At 41.8% G+C, this 20,408-nt stretch overlaps 4 protein-coding genes across 4 annotated transcripts in view; 2 read left to right on the top strand and 2 right to left on the bottom strand.

Annotated features, from left to right (window-relative positions):
• Positions 1 to 8,513, bottom strand: part of nme7 (NME/NM23 family member 7) — a 33,622-nt gene extending 25,109 nt beyond the window's left edge. Inside the window, exons 1-7 of the mRNA XM_083647906.1 lie at positions 8,432 to 8,513; positions 5,951 to 6,052; positions 5,605 to 5,771; positions 4,558 to 4,668; positions 2,817 to 2,867; positions 1,663 to 1,870; positions 1,472 to 1,577 (exon numbers count right to left, since the gene is read on the bottom strand). Of these exons, the coding sequence (XP_083504032.1) occupies positions 1,472 to 1,577; positions 1,663 to 1,870; positions 2,817 to 2,867; positions 4,558 to 4,668; positions 5,605 to 5,771; positions 5,951 to 6,052; positions 8,432 to 8,434 (748 nt within the window). The 5' untranslated portion in view covers positions 8,435 to 8,513. The remainder of the gene's footprint in view (positions 1 to 1,471; positions 1,578 to 1,662; positions 1,871 to 2,816; positions 2,868 to 4,557; positions 4,669 to 5,604; positions 5,772 to 5,950; positions 6,053 to 8,431) is intronic.
• A 636-nt stretch (positions 8,514 to 9,149) lies between these two features.
• On the top strand, positions 9,150 to 12,031 carry LOC310786655 (homocysteine S-methyltransferase YbgG). Its single transcript, XM_083647909.1, has 8 exons — positions 9,150 to 9,333; positions 9,972 to 10,039; positions 10,149 to 10,321; positions 10,459 to 10,562; positions 10,827 to 10,988; positions 11,422 to 11,627; positions 11,760 to 11,833; positions 11,905 to 12,031. The coding sequence occupies exons 1-8, from the start codon at positions 9,265 to 9,267 to the stop codon at positions 11,994 to 11,996; spliced, it is 948 nt and encodes a 315-aa protein (XP_083504035.1). The 5' UTR covers positions 9,150 to 9,264; the 3' UTR covers positions 11,997 to 12,031.
• A 202-nt stretch (positions 12,032 to 12,233) lies between these two features.
• LOC310786660 (basic immunoglobulin-like variable motif-containing protein) lies at positions 12,234 to 16,472 on the bottom strand. The gene is made up of 9 exons (XM_083647914.1): positions 15,983 to 16,472; positions 14,987 to 15,113; positions 14,655 to 14,750; positions 14,404 to 14,508; positions 14,222 to 14,316; positions 13,956 to 14,088; positions 13,726 to 13,809; positions 13,534 to 13,630; positions 12,234 to 13,422 (listed from the first exon to the last, which is right to left on the bottom strand). Exons 1-9 carry the CDS (start codon positions 16,461 to 16,463, stop codon positions 13,120 to 13,122), a joined length of 1,521 nt encoding a protein of 506 aa, XP_083504040.1. The 5' UTR covers positions 16,464 to 16,472; the 3' UTR covers positions 12,234 to 13,119.
• Positions 16,473 to 17,624: 1,152 nt separating this feature from the next.
• Positions 17,625 to 20,402, top strand: LOC310786654 (inosine-uridine preferring nucleoside hydrolase; the record flags this gene model as incomplete). Its single annotated transcript, XM_083647908.1, has 5 exons — positions 17,625 to 17,807; positions 18,651 to 18,833; positions 18,918 to 19,029; positions 19,107 to 19,243; positions 19,897 to 20,402. 5 exons carry the CDS (start codon positions 17,625 to 17,627, stop codon positions 20,260 to 20,262), a joined length of 981 nt encoding a protein of 326 aa, XP_083504034.1. The 3' UTR covers positions 20,263 to 20,402.
• Positions 20,403 to 20,408: the final 6 nt, after the last annotated feature.

Raw genomic sequence — 20,408 nt, 5'->3', positions numbered from 1 at the left:
GGTGGCTAAATAACACCCCAAAGTTAGGCTACATTTTGGCAAGGGGAGAAAAAATCATTTTCAGCCTAATGTGGGGCAGGTGTGTGTGTGTGTCCCTATTTTGTACCAGTAGCCTTTATATTGCCGTTTAGCCTTTCTGCTGCTATTGCATGGTTAAATCAGCAAATGTTATTTTATGGGGGGGGGGCTACTCTCATACACTGGGGATTACATAAGCTTGAAACAATTGGACAATATTAAGAACCCTAAAACCCACGACTACCATTTAATGGAATTAATGCCACTTAGACCTTTTAATGACTGTCCTTACTGCTGTTCTTGTTGAATGCACATTGCACACCAGGCTACACATTTCCTAATCAAAAATTGTCATCTCAGCTACAAGTGCTCTCGAGTTTATCTCTGCAGCTCGTTGGCTGAGCTGAGAAGATCACATGATGTGATGGAGATGTGTGTTCTTGAAAGAGAGAGATGGATAACAGACACATCCACTGGAGACCAACAATAAACTGAGTGTAAATGCCACACATACAGTGAAGAGAAGCACTAGAGATCAAATCTACAAAAAAGACCAGATCAAATATATATCTAAGGACACCATCTACCGCCGCTCTCATCAAACAGCTCAGTGAGCTTGGCGAGTCTAATGAACCAAGTTTGGGCTTATATCTCCTGGAACAACCACTCCAGGTCCCTCCTCAGTCAGCAGCTTGCTGTGTGTGTACTCCAGCTCTGTCCAGAGAACTTCACATTTCACAGGTCAGAGCCCCAGTGGCATGCTCCATGAGCAGGGATCAGGGGAGGATTTGGAAAAACCCAAAGGCAAGGTTGGCTACCGTGCAGTGGCTTTGTGTGACGCAAACACATTTACAGCCATAACTGGAAGGGGTGCAAGAGTTATATAACAGCAATGGTTTTACTACTTGGACGCTCAGACTTGTATACATATAATGGTGAGACTTTGGTCCGGACAGATTAAACAAAGCATAGTGAAATGGAAATAGCCATCATTCAGTGTATTGTAGTAGGGACATACATACAATATATAGGCTATAGCAGGGGTTTTCAAAGTCTGAGACTGTAGGCCTTCCCCCAGACAAAGCTTGGAATAAGGACCCCCCGCCCCCCCTCGCTCAATTCCTGGATGCCTATGGGATCATGATTAGTTATTTGATCACATAGATACACTCAACAATTGAGCCAAGATAGGCTGAAATTGCTTTTTGAGATAGTTCAGACGGCACCAAATGCATGAAAAAGGTCTGTCTGAAGGCATTAATTTGTGCTGACTCTGGGAAAGTGGGAAAAACTGTCAAATTCCCCAAAACTACTGTATCTCTGAACTATCTCTTTCTATGTGATCTCCTTTTGATAACTAATGTAATATTGCTTCACTTCCATCCAGTGAGCCTCCTCTGAAACTGTTTGGAGCCCCCCTGGGGAGGCCCGCCTCCCACTATAGGCTTCTTACCTTCTGATATGGCATGAGGTTTGATGATGCAGCATGTGCAGTCTGTATAGTTAGCTGTGTTTGAAGGACCATGACCCATTGTGGATGGAAAGAAAAATTCAAGTTCCTAAAAAGCAAAAACAAAAACACTGAACATATAGTACACAAATCTTACTGGAAATATGGAGTGGAAAAGCACACAACATCCTTACTCTCGCTGCTGCAGCGACTGAGTCAGGCCCGTGCCCAACATTTTTGATGCCATCTGTTCCAAACTGGGCCCGGACACTCTGCTGGGCCTCCCTCCGTGCCACAGCAGAGTCTGTAGGCCCCAGAAGCCTCCTCCAGGTAGATATGGCCTCGTCACCCATCAGCTCCATGGCAACCACAGGCCCCGAGGACACAAATTCCACCAGGTTACTGCAAAATTGATCAAATCCTGAATAACATTTGAATTATGCCAACACTTTTTGGCAAGCTATATCATATCTGTCCAAATGTCACTGAAATGTCATCGATGCCACATGCTAATGATAATGGCTGGTCATCAGAAACCAAGTTCAAGTTCAAGTTCAAGTTCAAGTTTATTCATATGTCCCAGAAGGGCACTTTGGGTTGCAGCAGAGCAAAAAACAAAACAGTCATAAAATCACACAAGACTCGAAATAAAAACATGAAAACAAAGTGCAGACACAAATAGACCATAAAACTATAAAAACCATAAAAGACCATAAAACCATAAAAACAAAATGGAGACACAATAGACCACGACCTAGTGCAAAGTAAGTTCAGTTCAAAAGTGCCAGTGTAGTTTAAAGTGCATTAGAGACCGATAAGTGCAAAATGCAAGGCAGTCTAAGAAGGAGACTTAGCCACACAGCGCTACATATTACAGAAAGTAAATGCTACAATATAACTATTGTATGGTAGAACATAAATAAATAAAAACATCAAATGGATGTTACATTACTGTATGTTCTCTTAAGTAGCATTTAAAGCTCGGATCGAAGCAGGCACAAAGGAATTCCTATATCTATTTTTCTTGGCCAAGGGAGCACGAAGACGAAGGCCAGATGGAAGCAGCTCATATTCAGAGCACAGCGGATGGGCATTGTCTGAGCAGATAGCCCTTGCTTTTTTCAGCAACTGCAGGTTGAAAATGTGGTCTAGGCTCCTAAAATGGATTCCGGCAATTTTAGAAGCCGTTTTCACGATTCTCCCTAGGGAGTTCCTATTCTTGATGTCGAGGCTGCCATACCAGCAAGCAATAGAGAAGGTGATCACCGATTCAATGAAAGCGCTGTAGAACCACCCCTGCTCTCTCACACCAACTCAAAACTGGCAAATCATTTACAATGGCACTTACTTGAAGAAAGGCTTTGACTGATGTTCCACGTATAGGTCTGCTGCTTGGCTCCTGTAAAGAAACCATAGACATGTTAATGAGTTGCCCAAATTATAATAGTTGGCTAGAACTTGTAGTAATTCAAGGTCATATTGTTACATAAGCCTGTCCCTTAAACTCACTTTCAACCTGCAGAACTGAGAACTTTTCCAAGGCTCAACACTTCTGTCAACTGAACTCACAATGATGAATGATGCCTCTCGGGGGCGATCACACCAAGAAGCGTGGTACAGGCGCATCCGCTTCGAAAAAGTCTAGGCAGACAGACAGCGCTGGACAAAACAAAACGTCTAGGCAGACAGACAGCGCTGGACAAAACAAAACGTCTAGGCAGACAGCGCTGGGCAAAACAGCTTGGTGCGCCTGAGGAGCAGGCCTGTGTGTGTGTGTGTGTGACGGGGTTAAAGACCGTTAATATCAGCTTTTCATCTGTGTTTTCCTCTGTCCCACAGTTCCCACCACATCAAACGGCATCAAAACAGGAAGGAAAGTCCGCCTTCTGCTTGATTTGACTGACCGCGTGGCCCAACTGACATTGACGAGCGGTGCGACTCCGTGCCTTGTGCTGAAAAGTTGAGAATATTTTAACTTTTACGCACATCTAAAAATCACCAAAAATCACTAGCGCCGCTTCTCGTGTGATCACCCCCTAAGCAGTGTTTTTGATGCTGTTAAGAATAGAATGGGAGCTTATAGCCTCTGCAAAATATGACTAGCAATACAAATTTGAGACAGAGGTGGTCTGAGTTTTTACTGAAGCCAAATGATTTTGGTAATGAGCCAAGAGAAAAATCTATACTGATGCTGTCCTTGAATGTGTCCCTTCATATTCTGTTACTTTGTTCTCAAGTCAAGTGCCTTTGTTATTATAAGTTAATGAAAAACAAAAATGGAGAATACCCAACACCTTTAACATACGCTATCTCCTTGTCCCAGTTATGCCATTGCCCTCGCATCTGTACAAATGCATTTTGTCACAGTTGATCGCTTCCTAACACCCCAGAATAATGTCTTCCTTGGGGGTTCTGACCAGTGGTTCTGACCTCCACAGCAAGTGAGCGAATGAAACTCTCATTACTGTGTCGAGTATTTTCAACTCACATTAACCGCAAGAACTTCTGCGTTACCAGATCTGCCATTCAAAAGATGTACATTTATTTACTCACTGGGAAAGGTAGATAATTTATATCAATTAATTAGCCAGCTAAAAGCTAGGTTATACTCTGTCAGCCAGTAGAAAAGAGAAAACAGTTAGAGCAATCAGTATAGTTGGATGACTGAGTAGATGTGTTTGTCATAGCAATTCATAAATGGATTGATACTTGCTGTGTCTGAGAATTTGGTTAGATAATATGATCATGTGATGAATACGATATAATGTAGCAAATAATCAGTTATAGTAATGATACAATATATTTAATGCTTTCAGTGCTACTGTTTTGCCTGAATGACCTGCAGGTAGTTAGTAAAATGCCAAACCCCTCTGCCCCTTGGCATGCCATATGTCCCTGACATGTGTGAGAAGGCAGAGCCATGCCACTGAGAATGTGAGGCTGTTGGTCTGTTAATAGTCTGTTTATCTCTTTAACAAGATTCTGTGTGAAACATTATCAGAGTGTGACTTTTAATATTAGAATAGCAGCAAAATACACTTGGCAATGCCCCCCCCTCCCCCCCATTACACTCTCACCAGTGATCTCACCATGTAAGCTTTGTCATTTTGGCTTTGGTCACAATCAGGTTGGCAGTGTTTATCAATTCAAGGACATCTCCAATCTTGGTAACTGCATCTGGCTTTATCATAGCGAGTGTTCTGGATAAAAGGGAGAGGAAAAGAAGGCACAGAAAGGAAGACAGACGGAGAAAATCGATGAGATGAGAGTGGAGTATGACGGTCATTCAGCAGGCTACAGCAGTGCTTGGCTAGAGAAGTGCTATTCATCACAGAAGCCTGGAGAGGCTTCTCACAGTAGGCGCCTCATCCAGATCAAACAGCACAGCCATGAACACAGATAACTCTTTGCCACCTTGCAGTCGAATGGAGATATAGGATGAGGAAAGCCATGTAGGATATTGAGTTTTTGCCAATCTCTATCAAATAGATTGCTGTGTTGTTAGATATGTAATTCAAAGTTGCATTACTCTCCAGTGCTTATGGGGAATCATTCAGTTTGAAACTAGAAGAAAATATCCTACTGACAGACAGGCATGCTCATCTAACCGTTCTGCGGGGAAATTGCTTGCTTTTCCTTTTCAGGCAATAAATGGCACTGTCAAGCTACTCGACAAGCAGGCGTGAAATCAAAGCATGCTGCAGGAACAGTATAGCTTGCGTTGTATTTGGTCACTGATAGCGGATGCTGCTCCACACACTTGCAAGCATTGGTGCTTTGACAAAATATATCAATTATGAAGGACCTTGCCTCACATTATAACAACAAATCCTCCATGCAACAGGATGTTGATGATGTAGCAAAGAAGAGCAGAAAAGGAAACAAAGCCAAATGGGAACACCAGTATTTCCCTTTAGCAGACTGAGGACTGAGCTCTTAAGCTAGGAGTGTATTTTCCCTGTAAGTAGCCTAATCGTGCACAAACAAATGACGATTAGCGCTAGCATCATCTCAAAATAATGTTGCATAAGTTACAGTATCATCTCAAAATAATGTTGCATAAGTTACAGTTAGTCTGTAAGGCTTGTAACTGCAGAGGATTATGTGGCCTTATCGCACCACCTACAGAATCATACCTTTCTTTTTTGCTGCCAAGTTTGTTTGCTGTATACTCATCTCCATAGCCAATCAGATTGAGCTGGCGAGAGAACACCTGCACTCGGTTCCCAACAAACAGATCCTCCTGATGAAGGTCATCGTATTTGGTCCTTCTCAGAAAGATTCGTTGGTTTTTAAGATCAAACTGCAAACAAAAACACATTTGTAGTTGATCAAAATTAGCTACTTGTAGACTTAATCAGTTCTTGAATTTTATGAGAAATATCTGACGGCATGTGCTACACAGAGCAGGTAACATGATCCTGTTTTTCCAAATGCCCCTACTGTATAACACTTGTGATAGCTGTAAAAAACTTAGCCTACCATTTCCACTGAGCCATCTTTGGGGAAGAAGAACAGTTGGTAGCGCCGCAAGAGAGCTGCAGCGGGGTCATACCACTCAGCGAGAAAGGCATAGCGATCCTCCTGACAGAAACATTGATAACGCCAAGGCACAGATCAAATTAGGAAAACAAAGGACGGCAGAAAAAGCCTTACTGAGCTAGAGAAAAACCATACAGCATGAAGCAGCTTTACCCTGTCTGTCATGCTTAGGTACTGCAACAGTCAATTTTCAAGATAATCAAGTCAAGTGTATTTGTATAGCCCTTAATCGTGGTTACAGTCTCAAAGGGATTCGCAACACGCACATTATGAAACAATAAATGAAAACAACATCCACAACCTACACCCTCAATGACAAGGAAACAAGGAAAATATTGGATAATAATGTATCTTAATTATCAAGGTTAAGTCTGTGGCTTTGTCTTTAGACTTGAGAACAGGCAAAGATGAGCATAGTATTTTCAATACATCAAAAATGTTTATAGGGGTTTGTTTATACTCCATGAGTTCAAAAATACTAACAAAACAGAGGTACAATTCAGAAAGTATTTTGAAATCAAAACCATCTAAAACAAATCAAAACATTGTTATTATCAAAACATTACATCAGAAGGATGTAGCCTACTCAATGAGATAGCGTTACAGTGCACAGGATACAGGTCTGTCTCTCTGATGCCTGTAACACTTAAACTAAAAAACAAACACTCTGAGTCTATTCATGCACTTAGAATGAGCAGGACAAATTGGTTTAACCCATTGTAGAGCCGATTTGACTCTTCCACTCCACGCCTCCCTTCCAGACACAAATGTGTGTCTTTTTTTAGGGGTGACAGGGGGATCTTTAGTATATAACAGTATATGCACATCATCTGAAAATTTGGGAACCTGAAGATTAGATTTGAGATGCAGCTCAGCACTGTGTCAAATTTTGCTCTTCATAAAAGGGTGGGGTCTGTCCTGGCGACAAGCCTGGAGCCTGTGCGTGCGGTGGCTGAGAGGAGAATGTTGTCCAAACTGCTGACCATCATGGACAACGCCTCTCACCCACTCCATGACCCTCTGGCCAGGCAGAGGAGCACGTTCCACTTCAGCAACAGGCTCATTCTGCCCTGGTGCATCACAGAGCGGCAGAGGAGGTCCTTCCTGCCCACAGCTATTAGACTCTACAATGCCTCCCTGGGCTAACCACCCACCCCCACCACCCCACACGGACTGGTTCACTTATTAGTATTATATGATTTACTTGTGTATATTGGTGTATATATATGTTCATTACTGTATATAATTGTGTAATATGTCAATCTGTTACATAAATATGTGTATTTATTACATATAATATGTAAAAGTGTTACATAAATATGTAGCTATATTTGTCAGATACATTTATGGATCTATATTGCTGCTAATGCTATATATAATTTAGTTCTTATTCCTATTCCTATTCTTATTCTATTGCTTGTGTGCTGTATTGCTGCTGCAACAAAGGAATTTCCCCTCGATGATTAATAAAAGTACCTACCTACCTACCTTTTGGTTAGGCGCCTATTCAAAAGTTGAAAGTTTGATATTGTGCACATTATGATGAGAAGTATGGCCATCCCAATGCCATTATGTCTCATAATTTGTTGCACACTCAGCAATAGCGAGCACACTCAATCCAATGAGAAAAGTTAGGTGCAGGGCCAACAAAGGCTGATTAAAAAAGAGAACAGGCCAGCACACTTAAATGTCCTTTCAAAAGTTTAATGTAAATTGGGACAGACAGCAGCAACGGACATTTCAGCCAAAACCTGTGCCAAAGTTTGATATTGGGCTTAGAACATTGAGAAGTATGGCCATCCCCATGCTCAATTATGTCTCATAATTTGCTGCAGCAATTTAGGTGCCAGATTTAACCATTTTGCAACAACAACAACAACAACAAATTGGAGGAGCGGAGACAGGTGGTGGGTTCCCTTTCCACAGCTCAAAATGTATCAGTGGCCCAGCTTACCACACTCTCCCGGTTACCCGTTAGAACTCTTTCAGCTAGCTAGCCGAAAGAGTTCTAACGGGGCTATCTCCCGGTACCACTAACAAAATATCTTATCATTACTACCAATGGCAAGCTAGCAAACTATTCATTTAGCTAACGTTAGCTGGTATTTTTCTGTTTGCCAACTAACGTTAGTTTGGCACTGCAGCTTTAGTTATAAAAGCTGTAAAGCGAGCGATAACATCAAGAAGCTAATGTAATAACAGCTCTTAAGCCTAAAGTTGCTACGACTGATGAGAAATGTTGTAATTGTTGGCAAAACAGTGTCGTTAGTTCGCAGATTTGAGCTAGCATTAGCTATGTTAGCAAACAAATAGCTGTCCCAGCACGTTTCAATTGATTTGAATGCGGTTCTACTACAATTACTAATTTACTTGGAACGTTATTGTAGTGGTTTGCTATTGGAGATTAAATGGCTGACTTACCATTTATGATAAATCGTCTGACTCTAGATAACTTTATGATTAGCGTTTCTTTGTCGCTAGCCAGCTAGCCACACCCAGATGCTTTGTTTCCATAGTAACTGGAGTGAAAAGTCAAGTTGCCTTCATCGAAAATTGGAAACGGCATATTTCGTCCAACAAGTTGTAAAAATGCAACGCTTGTTTTACATAAAGAGTTCATACATCCAATTTATTAATTAAAACGGTTTTTCCACATTTGAGATACCTCAATCGCGTGTTCAACGCATGTTCAGAGGTTCAAACACATGCAGACATGCTGCTGAGAAGAACCTTGCCAGGCAACCGGTGCTTTGCTAGATAAGACTGATTCTTCGCTTAAAGTCGAGCTGAACCCAAAATGACATTCATTTCATTTCACTGTAAGTCATAAAAGGGCTCCAGAAACGAATTATTTGTCATGAAATGCCACAATTGTGTAGAACTGGCTTTATGTTTTATTTTTAAATTCAAGTGGATATTCTACATTTCAGAGAAAGAAAATCAATAGTTACTGAATCATTCACGATTGGTTTATTACAAATTCATTGATTTATACGCTTTAATTTGCGCCATCTAGTGGGCCAGGGGGGTCTACATCTTAGTACGGTATGAAGATTGGAATCATCAAAAAACCTTCACATTTCCGAGGGGTTGTAAACGCAACTATCAACCGAACATGCTGGCCTGCTACCCCGGAACAATGTAGTCATATGTTTCAGTGTTGATGATGTTGCGTGTGATTATCTGAGTGAGTGCCTTTTGATCAGGTGTTTCTCATGTCTGCCGACTGCCGCTGAGTGAGTGTTACAAGAAAGATGGCCATACCTTTAATCTTGGATGGTGGACTAGCAACTGAACTCGAAGAGCAAGGTATCAAGTTGCAGGTATGGTAAATCATCAAGAAGTAAAGTTGCCTCTTTGCCTTTTCGGTGCATTAACGTTAGCTTAGCTGGTCTCCAACGGTCTACTTTTCATTTCACACGCTCACAGCTTTACGACCACTGCCAGTAATTTACAATAAGATCCATCCACACCAGGGTTAAGCAAGTCGGAATAAAAATACAACTTTCAACCGTTCCGAACTTTAAAAATACAATGGCCATCTGAATAAAAACTAAAATAGGTAGGCTACCTGAGTTTAACTGTCTCAATAATAAAGTCCGCTAGGTGGAGCCATAGATAGCGCGTTTCATAGGCTGCTCGGCAGGTTCCCTTTTTAATCTGGGACAAAGCTTCAGAGAGCTTCATTCATCATTACTCTTCTTACCTGCTCAGCTTTGATTGCATCACCTATTAATCATGTTTTATCAGCTAAGTGTATGCTTTTTCTGTGGATATTGCGATGGAATAATGTAAAAATAAAGGTGAAATTGATTGGATCGTATCGACTAAATTGCCACTCGTGCTCTTTAGATATAGATGTTGTTGTTTTTTTTAAACTAGGAAGTTACAAATGAAATGTAGAAAGACATCCCAACACTTACTTGGTGCGTGTAACTTATTTTGTGTGTTGTTGACCTAGGGCGATCCTTTGTGGAGTGCTAGGGTTTTGCATACTAATCCCCAGGCTATAAGAGATGCTCATTACAGGTAGGACTATGCAGCAAAAAGAGAAAAAAAAATCTGTGCATGAAGAAATTGCAAATGATGTGTTGTGAAATGTGTTGACCGCCATTAATAACATGTGATATTTCAATAGATTTCTCCTCAGTGGTGCTGACGTCATCACAACAGCCACATACCAGGCAAGCATTGAGGGATTCATCAATCACCTGGACATGACCTCCGAACTGGCCAGTGAGCTGCTGATGTCTGGCGTTCATCTGGCTAAAGAGACAGTCAAAAGATTTCTCTCTGACAAACATCCCATAGGTAACTATCCACTATGCATAATATATTAGCTATATACAGTGTGTATTGTGATAAGTTATGCAAACAGCTGACACTGTCTGAACTATCATGTTATTTCATTGTTTTCTTTTTTCTTTCTTTTCATTTTATATGCTTAGGACAAAAGGACCCTGTGGTTGCAGGCTCTGTTGGACCTTATGGGGCATTTCTGCACAATGGCTCTGAGTATACTGGGGCTTACGCACAGCAGATGAGTGTTGAGGTAGGTGGCTCTCAGTTCGCCCTAACACAATATGCTAAATGCACTTATTGGCAATACAAGTGCATGGTTTGAAAATAAATACATGGCATTTCTAGTAGGGCTACCCAGCTTGTTGACTTATTTAACTGAATTTAAATTATGATTATTATTATGGTGCTGACAATGATGTATTTGGATGTTTGGTTTGCTATCCAGTTAGTAGATTAATGTGGAGTTCATACGTGTGTGTCTGCACGGTCTGTCTGTCTGTCTGTCTGTACCAAGGAGCTTAAAGCGTGGCACCGGCCACAGATCAGCTGCTTGGCTGCAGCAGGAGCTGATCTCATTGCTTTTGAGACAATCCCAAGTATCAAAGAGGCAGAGGCTCTGCTGGAGCTGATCAGAGAATTCCCCAATTCTAAAGCCTGGCTCTCCTTCTCCTGTAAGGTAACCATTGCTTATGGACAGTAATCTCTCTCTCTCTATGTGTATGTGATTGCATGCTCCAACGGGGAACTAGTTAACTTTAAGACCTGTTTGCACCTTTTTCTTCTGTTCTTTTGGTTTCTAGTAGTTTGTGTTGTTCACCCCTGAGTTTAACACTATTGTTATAACTTTTACTTTGGCGTGACTCCCTCCATTGTTACTTCCTTGAGCCGGGTTGCAACAACTTTAACTAAACCTGTTTGTTTTCATCGACTAAATCTACTGTAGATTTACAGTAGTCAACTAGTGGATTAAGTCAATGAAAACTAGTCTAAAACTAAAGCAATCCAGATTAGTAAAATACATCAAAATAATTGGCATTTTATTTAAGACTATGACTAAAACTAAATCAAATTTCTCAAAAATCCGCTGTCAACATAACACTGATTTGCAGGATGTGAAGTGTATATCTGATGGCAGCCCATTTACTGAGGGAGTCCAGCTTGCCAACAGATCCAAACAACTGGTTGCAGTGGGGGTAAACTGCTGTGCACCGGCCTTGGTCAAACCGCTGCTGGACTCTGCTAAGTTAGTGCTGAGTCCAGACCTACGCTGGATTGTCTACCCCAACAGTGGAGAAGGCTGGGATGTCAGCACCGGGTGAGCCTTAAGAGTTTCAGAACCAAAAGATCACAGCTTCAATATCCCAGCAACAGCTGATGTTTTCATCAGCAGCCATGTGTTGTGTTAATGTGTATCTGACTGCTGCATGTGTCTTTTTATCACACAAAGGTGGCAAACATCTGGGAAAACATCAATTTCCGGACTAAGTGTTGAATGGATGAAGCAAGGTGCAACAATGATAGGTAAGGTGAAATATTTTCCCTCAACTTTGCCTGTTGTTATTTTCTTCATGGAGTCTCTTTTCATCCACTAGGGGGCTGCTGTCGCATCGGTCCAGCTCACATAGCAGAATTACGGCAACAACTACAAGGAAGCTGCACACCCAAGACTCAGCGGTGTGATTGACTGGACTGAGCATGAAAATAAGATATCCATTCATTGTATAAATAAACCTACTACTGCAAACTCTGCAGATAATAAAGTAATATATTTCTGTTGTCTGAATAAAAGCAATACTGAAAGTTGTGGCAACTGTTCTTTAGTTAAAAGGATGCACAAGAAAGATGATGGCTGATTCAGGAGTTTATTAAAAAAAATCATTTATTGGAAAGAAGGGAAAAAAACAAATTCACTTTTACACTGACGACAGTGTTGGGTCAAAGATAGATGGCGGTGCAAACAGTAAGAACACAAACATGGAAAGAAAGAAAACATGCAATCTTATCTTTCTGTGGTTCACATTTTGAATCAAAGTGACAGGGATTCCCATTGTCACCTCTATACAGCTCAGTTTTTTTCTTCCAAACTGACATTGTAACAAAATGTCAGCTGATTTCACAACAGCATGTTCACTGAATAGCATTCTATTGCACTAGTCACTATATGTCAGTCAAAAAACAACTTCACTGACCTGTACAATGATTTATGGAATCATGTTATATTTAAACTAGATTTAAAATGTATCAATGTCAGTCATTTTCCTAGACATTACTAATGGAATATAATGTACACACATTACTGTAGTGAGTTTAAGAAGTTGTGATATACCAATAAGTAAAGAGCAACTAAACCCCACAATGTAAAGCCTGACATCGGAAGATAAAAAGCATGCTACTGAAATGGCCGTCTGCTATTGGCTGATCTTTGTTCGCGTTCTGGCAACGCAGTAGTCTCACATTGCCAGACCCATCTCCAGACTTCATTTTAGCTCTGTGCCAGCACTGGAGAAAGGAATGCAGTAACTTGAAGTTGCATTAGTAACTGTAATAGAATCACTTTTTTGCTAAATGTAATCCCTTACATTACTAGTTACTGGGAAAGTAACAATTACAGGAAGGCGTTACTTTACTTTACTGCCCAACACTTTATTATTTACACAGATTTAGGTTTGGGGTTTAGTTCCTCTTTAAATCCAGAGAAATGTATGTGATTATTGTGAAAATAGAAGTTTGTAGTGTGGTTGTAACATGGAGTAACACTATTTTGGTTTAAATACTTATAAATATGTCCCCCGGCAGCGGTGAGCCTCTCAGTCTGTGATGTCTTCCTCGAGGTCGCTCTCCGGCGAGCTCCTCTGTCTGTACTCTGTAGTGTTGGACAGACGCTTCCAGGCAGTGTCTTTCTGACTTCCCATACTGTGCGAGCGTCCCAGGTGGGCCAGCCGCTTGGCCGAGGCCTTCTCCTCGGCATCCTCGGCCACGCTCCCGTGGGCCCGCTCCGCGTCGGAGTGCTGGAAGTCATACCGCAGGTTCTCCAGATTCAGAGCCCAGGGGCCTAGCTTCTGCCAGTTCACCCTCTGGAAGGCCATGATGCAGTGAAGATTTCCACCCACCTGCAAGCAAATGTAAATTCCTTCAGTTAGACAGTGTTAAGTCAATGTTTACATTAACACCAGACCCTTCAAAAGACACTCCAAATCATAAGAGGTAAGCGACGGGGCAACCTTTTTGGTTTTGCGGCACTGAATACCCCTCTCTGTGTGACGGATGTCTAGGTATTCTGGATTTTGTGTGTTGAGGTCAGTTACAATGTCCAACCATCTGAAAAGAAGAAGAAAAAAAAGGGGGGGCTTGTGTAAAAGTGCTAAATAAGAGTGTGATAAATTGGGGCATAGATTGAACTTTTAACAGCTTACTTTTTACAGTGAATAGCTGGGTGTTTTCTACTGGGTTCACCGATTAGGATCCAGTGCTCCATTTCATTTGTGGGCAGAGGCCCCCTTTGCACAAACGAGATCAATACTTCATTAGTTCATAAAATCTTGCAAGTAGGCTGCATACAATTAGACTACTTGGAAGAGAGTGATCTGTCAGAAAGCATTGGTAATGGCAAGTTATACATATCTAAAATAAGAATAATAAATACCTATAAGCCTTTGCTGCCTTGAATGGAGTGGCTTCAAAGCCCACTGGGCAGAAGTAGTGGTTCTGGCAGTGGTAAATATAGGCCATGGTCTCATCCTTCAGCCCTTGTGTCAGTTTCAGTAATGCCCCTTCAGCTGCAAGACATTTGAGTGGTTATTCCACTAATCATTTGCCACTTAAAGAGCCCATATTTGAGTGGTTATACCACTAATCGTTTACCACTTAAAGAGCCGGTATTTGATTGCATTTGACTACTGAGGAACTCACCTGTTTCTCCTGCTGTCTTGTGTTTCCCATGTGGTTTGTATAGAATGTAGGAACAACCTCGGACTCTAAAATTGTCATTGATTTGTCTGAACCATCTGTAAAGAAATGCAAAGATTCAATTGTAAGTTTCCAAAGTGTAGTGATTATTTCAAAAGATTATAGAGACATGGAAGCAAAAGTACCGCATAAGAGTGGCATTGCCAGTGAAAGGACCAAACTTGATATCTTCAAAAGGAGGCTGGAACCCCAGAACATGCAGCGCTTCCTCCTGAGAGATAGGTGGAAGACTAGCAATCCAAATAAAGACACTTATTAATTCATGTTCACAAAAGCAGTTCATGCAGTGTTTACCATAGTGGTTAGTGGTCTCAATATTTCATGAGCTGTATAGCATGAAGTCTGTGATGTGAGTGAATATCACTGTGCTGCACACCTCCCTGCACCCAGGGTGCTGTACAGGAAGTTCCAGCAGGACACCAAGGAAGAGATTCCACAGGACGTCTTGTACTGCGGCCGACTGATGCAGTACCTGAAGAAAATCATCCAGATATGTAAATCCAAAAGAAATAAATACAAATTTAATTTAAAAGGAAGATGCTACTAAATCTGATGTGATTATTAATGTATAACACCATAAAGAATGAACTGGGGGTGGGAGGGGGAAGTTGTTCATGTTCACAACTACTGTATATGGACTGTGCTAGACCAAGAGGATAACCTAAAATGGCATTTATCTTTAAGTTACTAAATGTATCATATCATTACCATCTTCTGAGGTCTAGGACTTTCCTCTGTTTGATCTCCTCTAGTGAGGCATGAGAAGGAAAGTCTTGCAGATTTCGGCTCATGACTGATGACTTCATCTTCTTGGAGCTGAATTTCTTTACATTGCCTAAAAGATTGTTTTAGTCAGTTACTTGTGCAGGCTACACCAGGAATCAAGACGTTAACCAAATTAAGAGCAGACAAATGATCAAAGCATTTCATAACACATTATGTTATTAAGGTAAAATGCCAGGTAGGTGTGTGTGTGTATGTGTGTGTGTGTGTGTGTGTGTGTGTGTGTGTGTGTGTGTGTGTGTGTGTGTGTGTGTGTGTGTGTGTGTGTGTGTGTGTGTGTGTGTGTGTGTGTGTGTGTGTGTGTGTGTGTGTGTGTGTGTGAAAATGCTCTTGCTCCCACTTACATTGTGATAATTTGTAATTAAATAAGACTAGGCAAGCCTAGTTAAACCGGATCCGGACTGCAGCACCCGGAACGGGCTGGCCAAGAAACGTCTCAGGGGCTTACTGGCTGACTCCATTGTTGAAACACACTGAGTGTTCAGCAGCAGCGGCAGCAGTATGGGTCCAGCTTAACTAGGCAGGCTTGCCTAGTCTGCAACTGCTACTCAACACTCACGTATGCATGTTTTAACAATGGAGTCAGTCAGTCAGTAAGCCCCTGCTCAACACACACCCATGCATGTTTTAACTATGGGGAGTTAGTCAGTCAGTAAGGCCCTGAGACCTTTCTTGGCCAACCTGTTTCGGGTCAGGCAAAATGGTAAGCCTCGAATGTATGGCCTATGCCAAATCAAACTACACGCTTATGTTTAAGTTGGGGTTAAGACTTGGCCATAATAATGACTGAAGCTCTGTATTGCTGATGTCACTGGCAGAATTAAATCCTCATGACGGGACACGAGTGAGTGAGTGGACAGACAGTGAATAATAATGTTTGACACATTTGAATATCAAACCCTTAAAGACAAGCTTGCTTACTGATTTTTCTGGTGAGCACAGCATCAAAGTCAGCTGTGTCAATCTCCCAGGCCAGAATAGGTTTAGTGTTGCTGGATGACGCCTCTTCCATATCACATTCCCCATCTGAAGCCACATCAACACCTGCAGGCTGACCTTGGGTGAAGCCGACAGAGGTTTTGGGCTTCACAAAAGCGGGCCCCTCGTCCTGCTTGCTGGGGACCATGTCCCTGGGTGTGTTCGGGGGACGGTACACAGAAGCAGCCTGGTTGAGAAGAGCATAGTCCGAGCATACTGTGTAGAACTTCTCATGGGAGTGTGTGACGGGACAGGTCCACGGGAGCTGCAGCTCAGCGCTTGAAGCCCGCCTGACTCTGGCAATGTCCCGGGCGAGGGAGCTGATCAGACTGCGGTCGTCCTCTCCATCGGTGGGCCTTTGTAGCCCAGCCTGCTCAGCTGGCCCAGATAGATTTTCTCCTTGACCTTCTGGAGTATTAGGCATTGAAATGCCACTTAGAAGAAGGGCGAGAGAATTAGAAAGAAACTTTTTTTAAGAAAGACAATGGAGAGAGCAGGGATGTGAAAAAGCAGGGATAGAGATGAAATACTAACGACAACACAGTGCAACTATAACAACCATGATTTTACCAAACACATTTGAAAATCATAACATTGAGTCACGTGTCATCAGCTCAACATACAACAAAAATGTGTGCAAGCTAGCTAGCTAACGTTACCTCAACATAAGATGACAGAAAGCTTCAGCGTTATTGTAAACACTCTCTAGGCTCTAACTTCTTCTTTTGACCTGCGAGATTTTGGCGTATCAACTACATCACCTGTGAATGCGTTGTGGTAGAGACGACGGCACACATACAACGGTCAATGCTGTGTGTTGTGACAGCAGCAGTAAACACGCCTAGCTACACTGTAAACATGTATCTATGGTTTATCATACCTTTTGCGCAGTGTCTCGGGAAACAAATGGGACTGGAGAAAAGGGAACTATCAAAATGTCAGGCTAGTCGCACATCAGACATCACCATCACTAACTGTAACGTTAGATGTAACGGGATAACAGGACGATATTCCATTCCTCCTGACGTATCTCTTCTTCCGCTGTACGCTCTGGACTGTACCATTCTGCGAACGGGGGTGTCGGTTTTTTATTCCTCTTCTAAATTGAAGCTGGCTTGTAAGACCAAACGACCAATACAAGTAAATAACCACGTTAACTCGATTTTAACTTCCCCGCATCTTATTTTATTAGGTAATGTTGCAATTATTTTAAAATTGTCGTATTTATTCTTACCCGTTGCCCTACTTCTGAAACTTCAGAGTTGGAGGTAAGAGTGCTCTTTGACTTTTCACTTTCGCTCAGTAAGTTTAACTCCAGTGTGAGATCAAAATTAGTGTACAATGCACATGCATACACATGATTTAATATGCTCAGTGTTTTAGGGCAATGGTTGATTGTTTAATCCCAAGGTTTTTAAAGCCAAGGCTAAAGTCCATTGAGGTGACTTCAGGCTTGCTAAACATTAACAGCAGTGGGGGTAACTGCGCAGTTGGGGGTATGCCTGATTGCCTTTCCACAAGCTTAGAAAGATTATCCAAGAATCCAGTTTGACTCTGCATGGGAATTTGAATTTTACAGAAAGCCATGGCAAAGAAGCTGGTGATTATCGACACAGACTGTGGCATAGACGATGCCCAGGCTATCATGATGGCCCTGGCAGCACCTAACCTTCACATCCTTGGTGTTACCTGTGTTTTTGGGAATGCAGCAGTTGAGAATGTCTGTCAGAATGTGTTGAGGGTGCTCTCCGTCTGCGAGCGTGAGCAAGTAAGTTTATGGAACCAATGTTTAGGTCAATTGTTGACTTCTGCTTGTCACTTTAAAGTTTAAAGCACTGTAACTGTGTGTGTGTGTGTGTGTGTGTGTGTAGGCCTATAATATATATATATATATATATATATATATATATATATATATATATATATATATATATATATATATACATACACATATACACACACACACACACACACACACACACACACACACACACACACACACACACACACACACACACACACACACACACACACACACACACAGCTTTGAGAAACATTTCTGGTATCCCATGATCCACTTTATCCAACCAAGAGAGAGAACTTCACAAAGTGGATTGAGTCTACACGGTTCTCATTCCCAAGAAGTCAAATACTGACGCTTTGGGTTGGTGTAACCTAGAGCCTCACTATTTGACCTTGAGAACAGTGTTGACTCAATCCAACTTGCATAATCGCTTACAGCTCCTTTAACATGGAAGAGGGTATATTCATCTGTTCTGTTGTTCTTTAACCAGCAGGGTGAGGCCATTCATGAACTGAATGCATGGCTAATTCTAATTTCATTCCTGTCTTGACTTGCCATTATATAAATAAAACATTATGAATCAAATAAGACAGTTAAACAATCAATTAAATTATATATTTGTGAATTACCTGTAAATTCTCTAGGTTTTTTCAAATTCAGTTGAATTGGAATTGAGTCCATTTATGAATTGACCCCAACCAACCCTGCTAACCAGACTCCTTTAATGATAATCTCATGCATATGGCTACTGTACTTTATCAACAAACCCTAGTAAAAACTGCACTAAGCAGAGGCACATTTCCTCAGATTCCAGTGTTTCAAGGCTCTGCTGGTCCTCTTGTTGGAGCCCATAAACCCTTGAGTGACCACTTTGGGACCGACGGACTTGGGGATGTTATTGAAGACAGAGATTCACAGTGGAAGGAGAAGATCCAGAAAGAGCATGCCGTCAACGCAATGATTAGACTGGTGTCTGAAAACCAGAACCAGGTCAAATACTTCTATTGTCACTCGTGAACCAAATCCTGGGTGCCATCTGGTGTTGTAGTGCTGACATGTGCTTACTTGTTACAGGTCTCCCTGGTGGCTCTTGGCCCACTCACAAATCTCGCTCTGGCTGTCAGACTGGATCCACAGTTTCCTCAAAAGCTCAAAGACCTATTCATTATGGGTGGCAACATGGAAGGTAATATACCAGTGTAGAATTACAGCATTTATATGCCGGGGGGAAAGTATTATGCCTTTGTAACTTTTTTTTTGCAGGAAAAGGGAATGTGACCTTATGTGGAGAGTTTAACTTTGTAATGGATCCCGAATCTGCCTATATTGTGCTGGAAGAGTTCCTCTGCCCTACACACCTGGCAACATGGGAATATTCTTGCAGAAACTCACTAACATGGGTAAGATGTCTACTTGTGACCACCTAATCTTCTTCTTAGTTAAAATTGTGATGTCATCAGTGATGTCACTTGAGCAACGGAAGTGATGTCTCTCTAACAATTCGGTTGTTAAGACTGACGACAGATGTTCACCCTGTGTCACCTCCGGGGCCAAGCGGCACCGCTCCACATTCGCCTCATTCAAAACAACTATGGCGTGGCGGAACCTGTGAATCTTTCTATAAATAATTTTTTAACTTAACATAACTTTTTAATAATTTATAGATCATCTTTCTAGACTTAGCGCCAAACTTTGTCTTTCTACGTACTTTCTCCGAATTGTAACGTAGGCCATTTCCTGTTCTCTTTCTCATTGCAAGGAAAGCGGTAGAATGACAGTTGAATCATTTTTTTAAGTCTCGGATCTATTCCAACAATGAGGGCCACAGCACTGTGGCACATTGACAACATAGAGAGGCTTGGCGCTTGGAGCCGCAAGTTGTATTGTCGGGAGGTCATACGTCACAGCTGGTGATGTGATCAATCTTTCCTGGTATGAGCCGATGGTGCCTAGGTGGTGTCTGTCAGTCCAGATTCTCCACCCTAGTTACCTAAACCTGCAGAGTTCTGCAGCCACACTTTAATAATGGTTTTGCCTGATCTTGATTATACAGGAATTCTTTGAAGAATTGATCAATCAGGATGCTTCTGCTGCCCGCTTCATGAAGATGATAACATCTAAATGCTGGGCCTACTCCAAGACGGCCATGATGACTAAGAGGGATGTGTACTTCGGACCCGGCTTTGTCTCTTACGACGCCTACGCGATGGCAGCCTGCATCGACGGCAGCGTAGTAACGGAGCACATTGAATGTCCTGTCCGCGTTGAGCTGCAGGGGGAAATTGGTCGCGGCATGATGGCAGTGGACCGCACAAATCAGCTGAAAAAGAACCACCGTATATTTGTTATGAATAAATGTGATGTTGCCAAGTTCAGTCGGTTACTCATGGAGTCCCTCAGACAACCTTGTGCAAAGTAATGTTTTGTGCCTAGGTGGAAAATATAACCATGTCTAATTCTAGTCAGGAAAAATATGAAAGTTAATGTTACACCTTGAATCAAGTCATTCTTTCACATGTAGAATTAGCTAGCAATTACTTCTGGAAATAAAATAAAATGATTCGC

This window comes from Poromitra crassiceps (assembly GCF_964638095.1).
Source record: "Poromitra crassiceps genome assembly, chromosome: 12".
NCBI classification, from domain to species: Eukaryota; Metazoa; Chordata; class Actinopteri; order Beryciformes; family Melamphaidae; genus Poromitra; species Poromitra crassiceps.
This window is presented reverse-complemented; position numbering and strand designations above follow the sequence as displayed.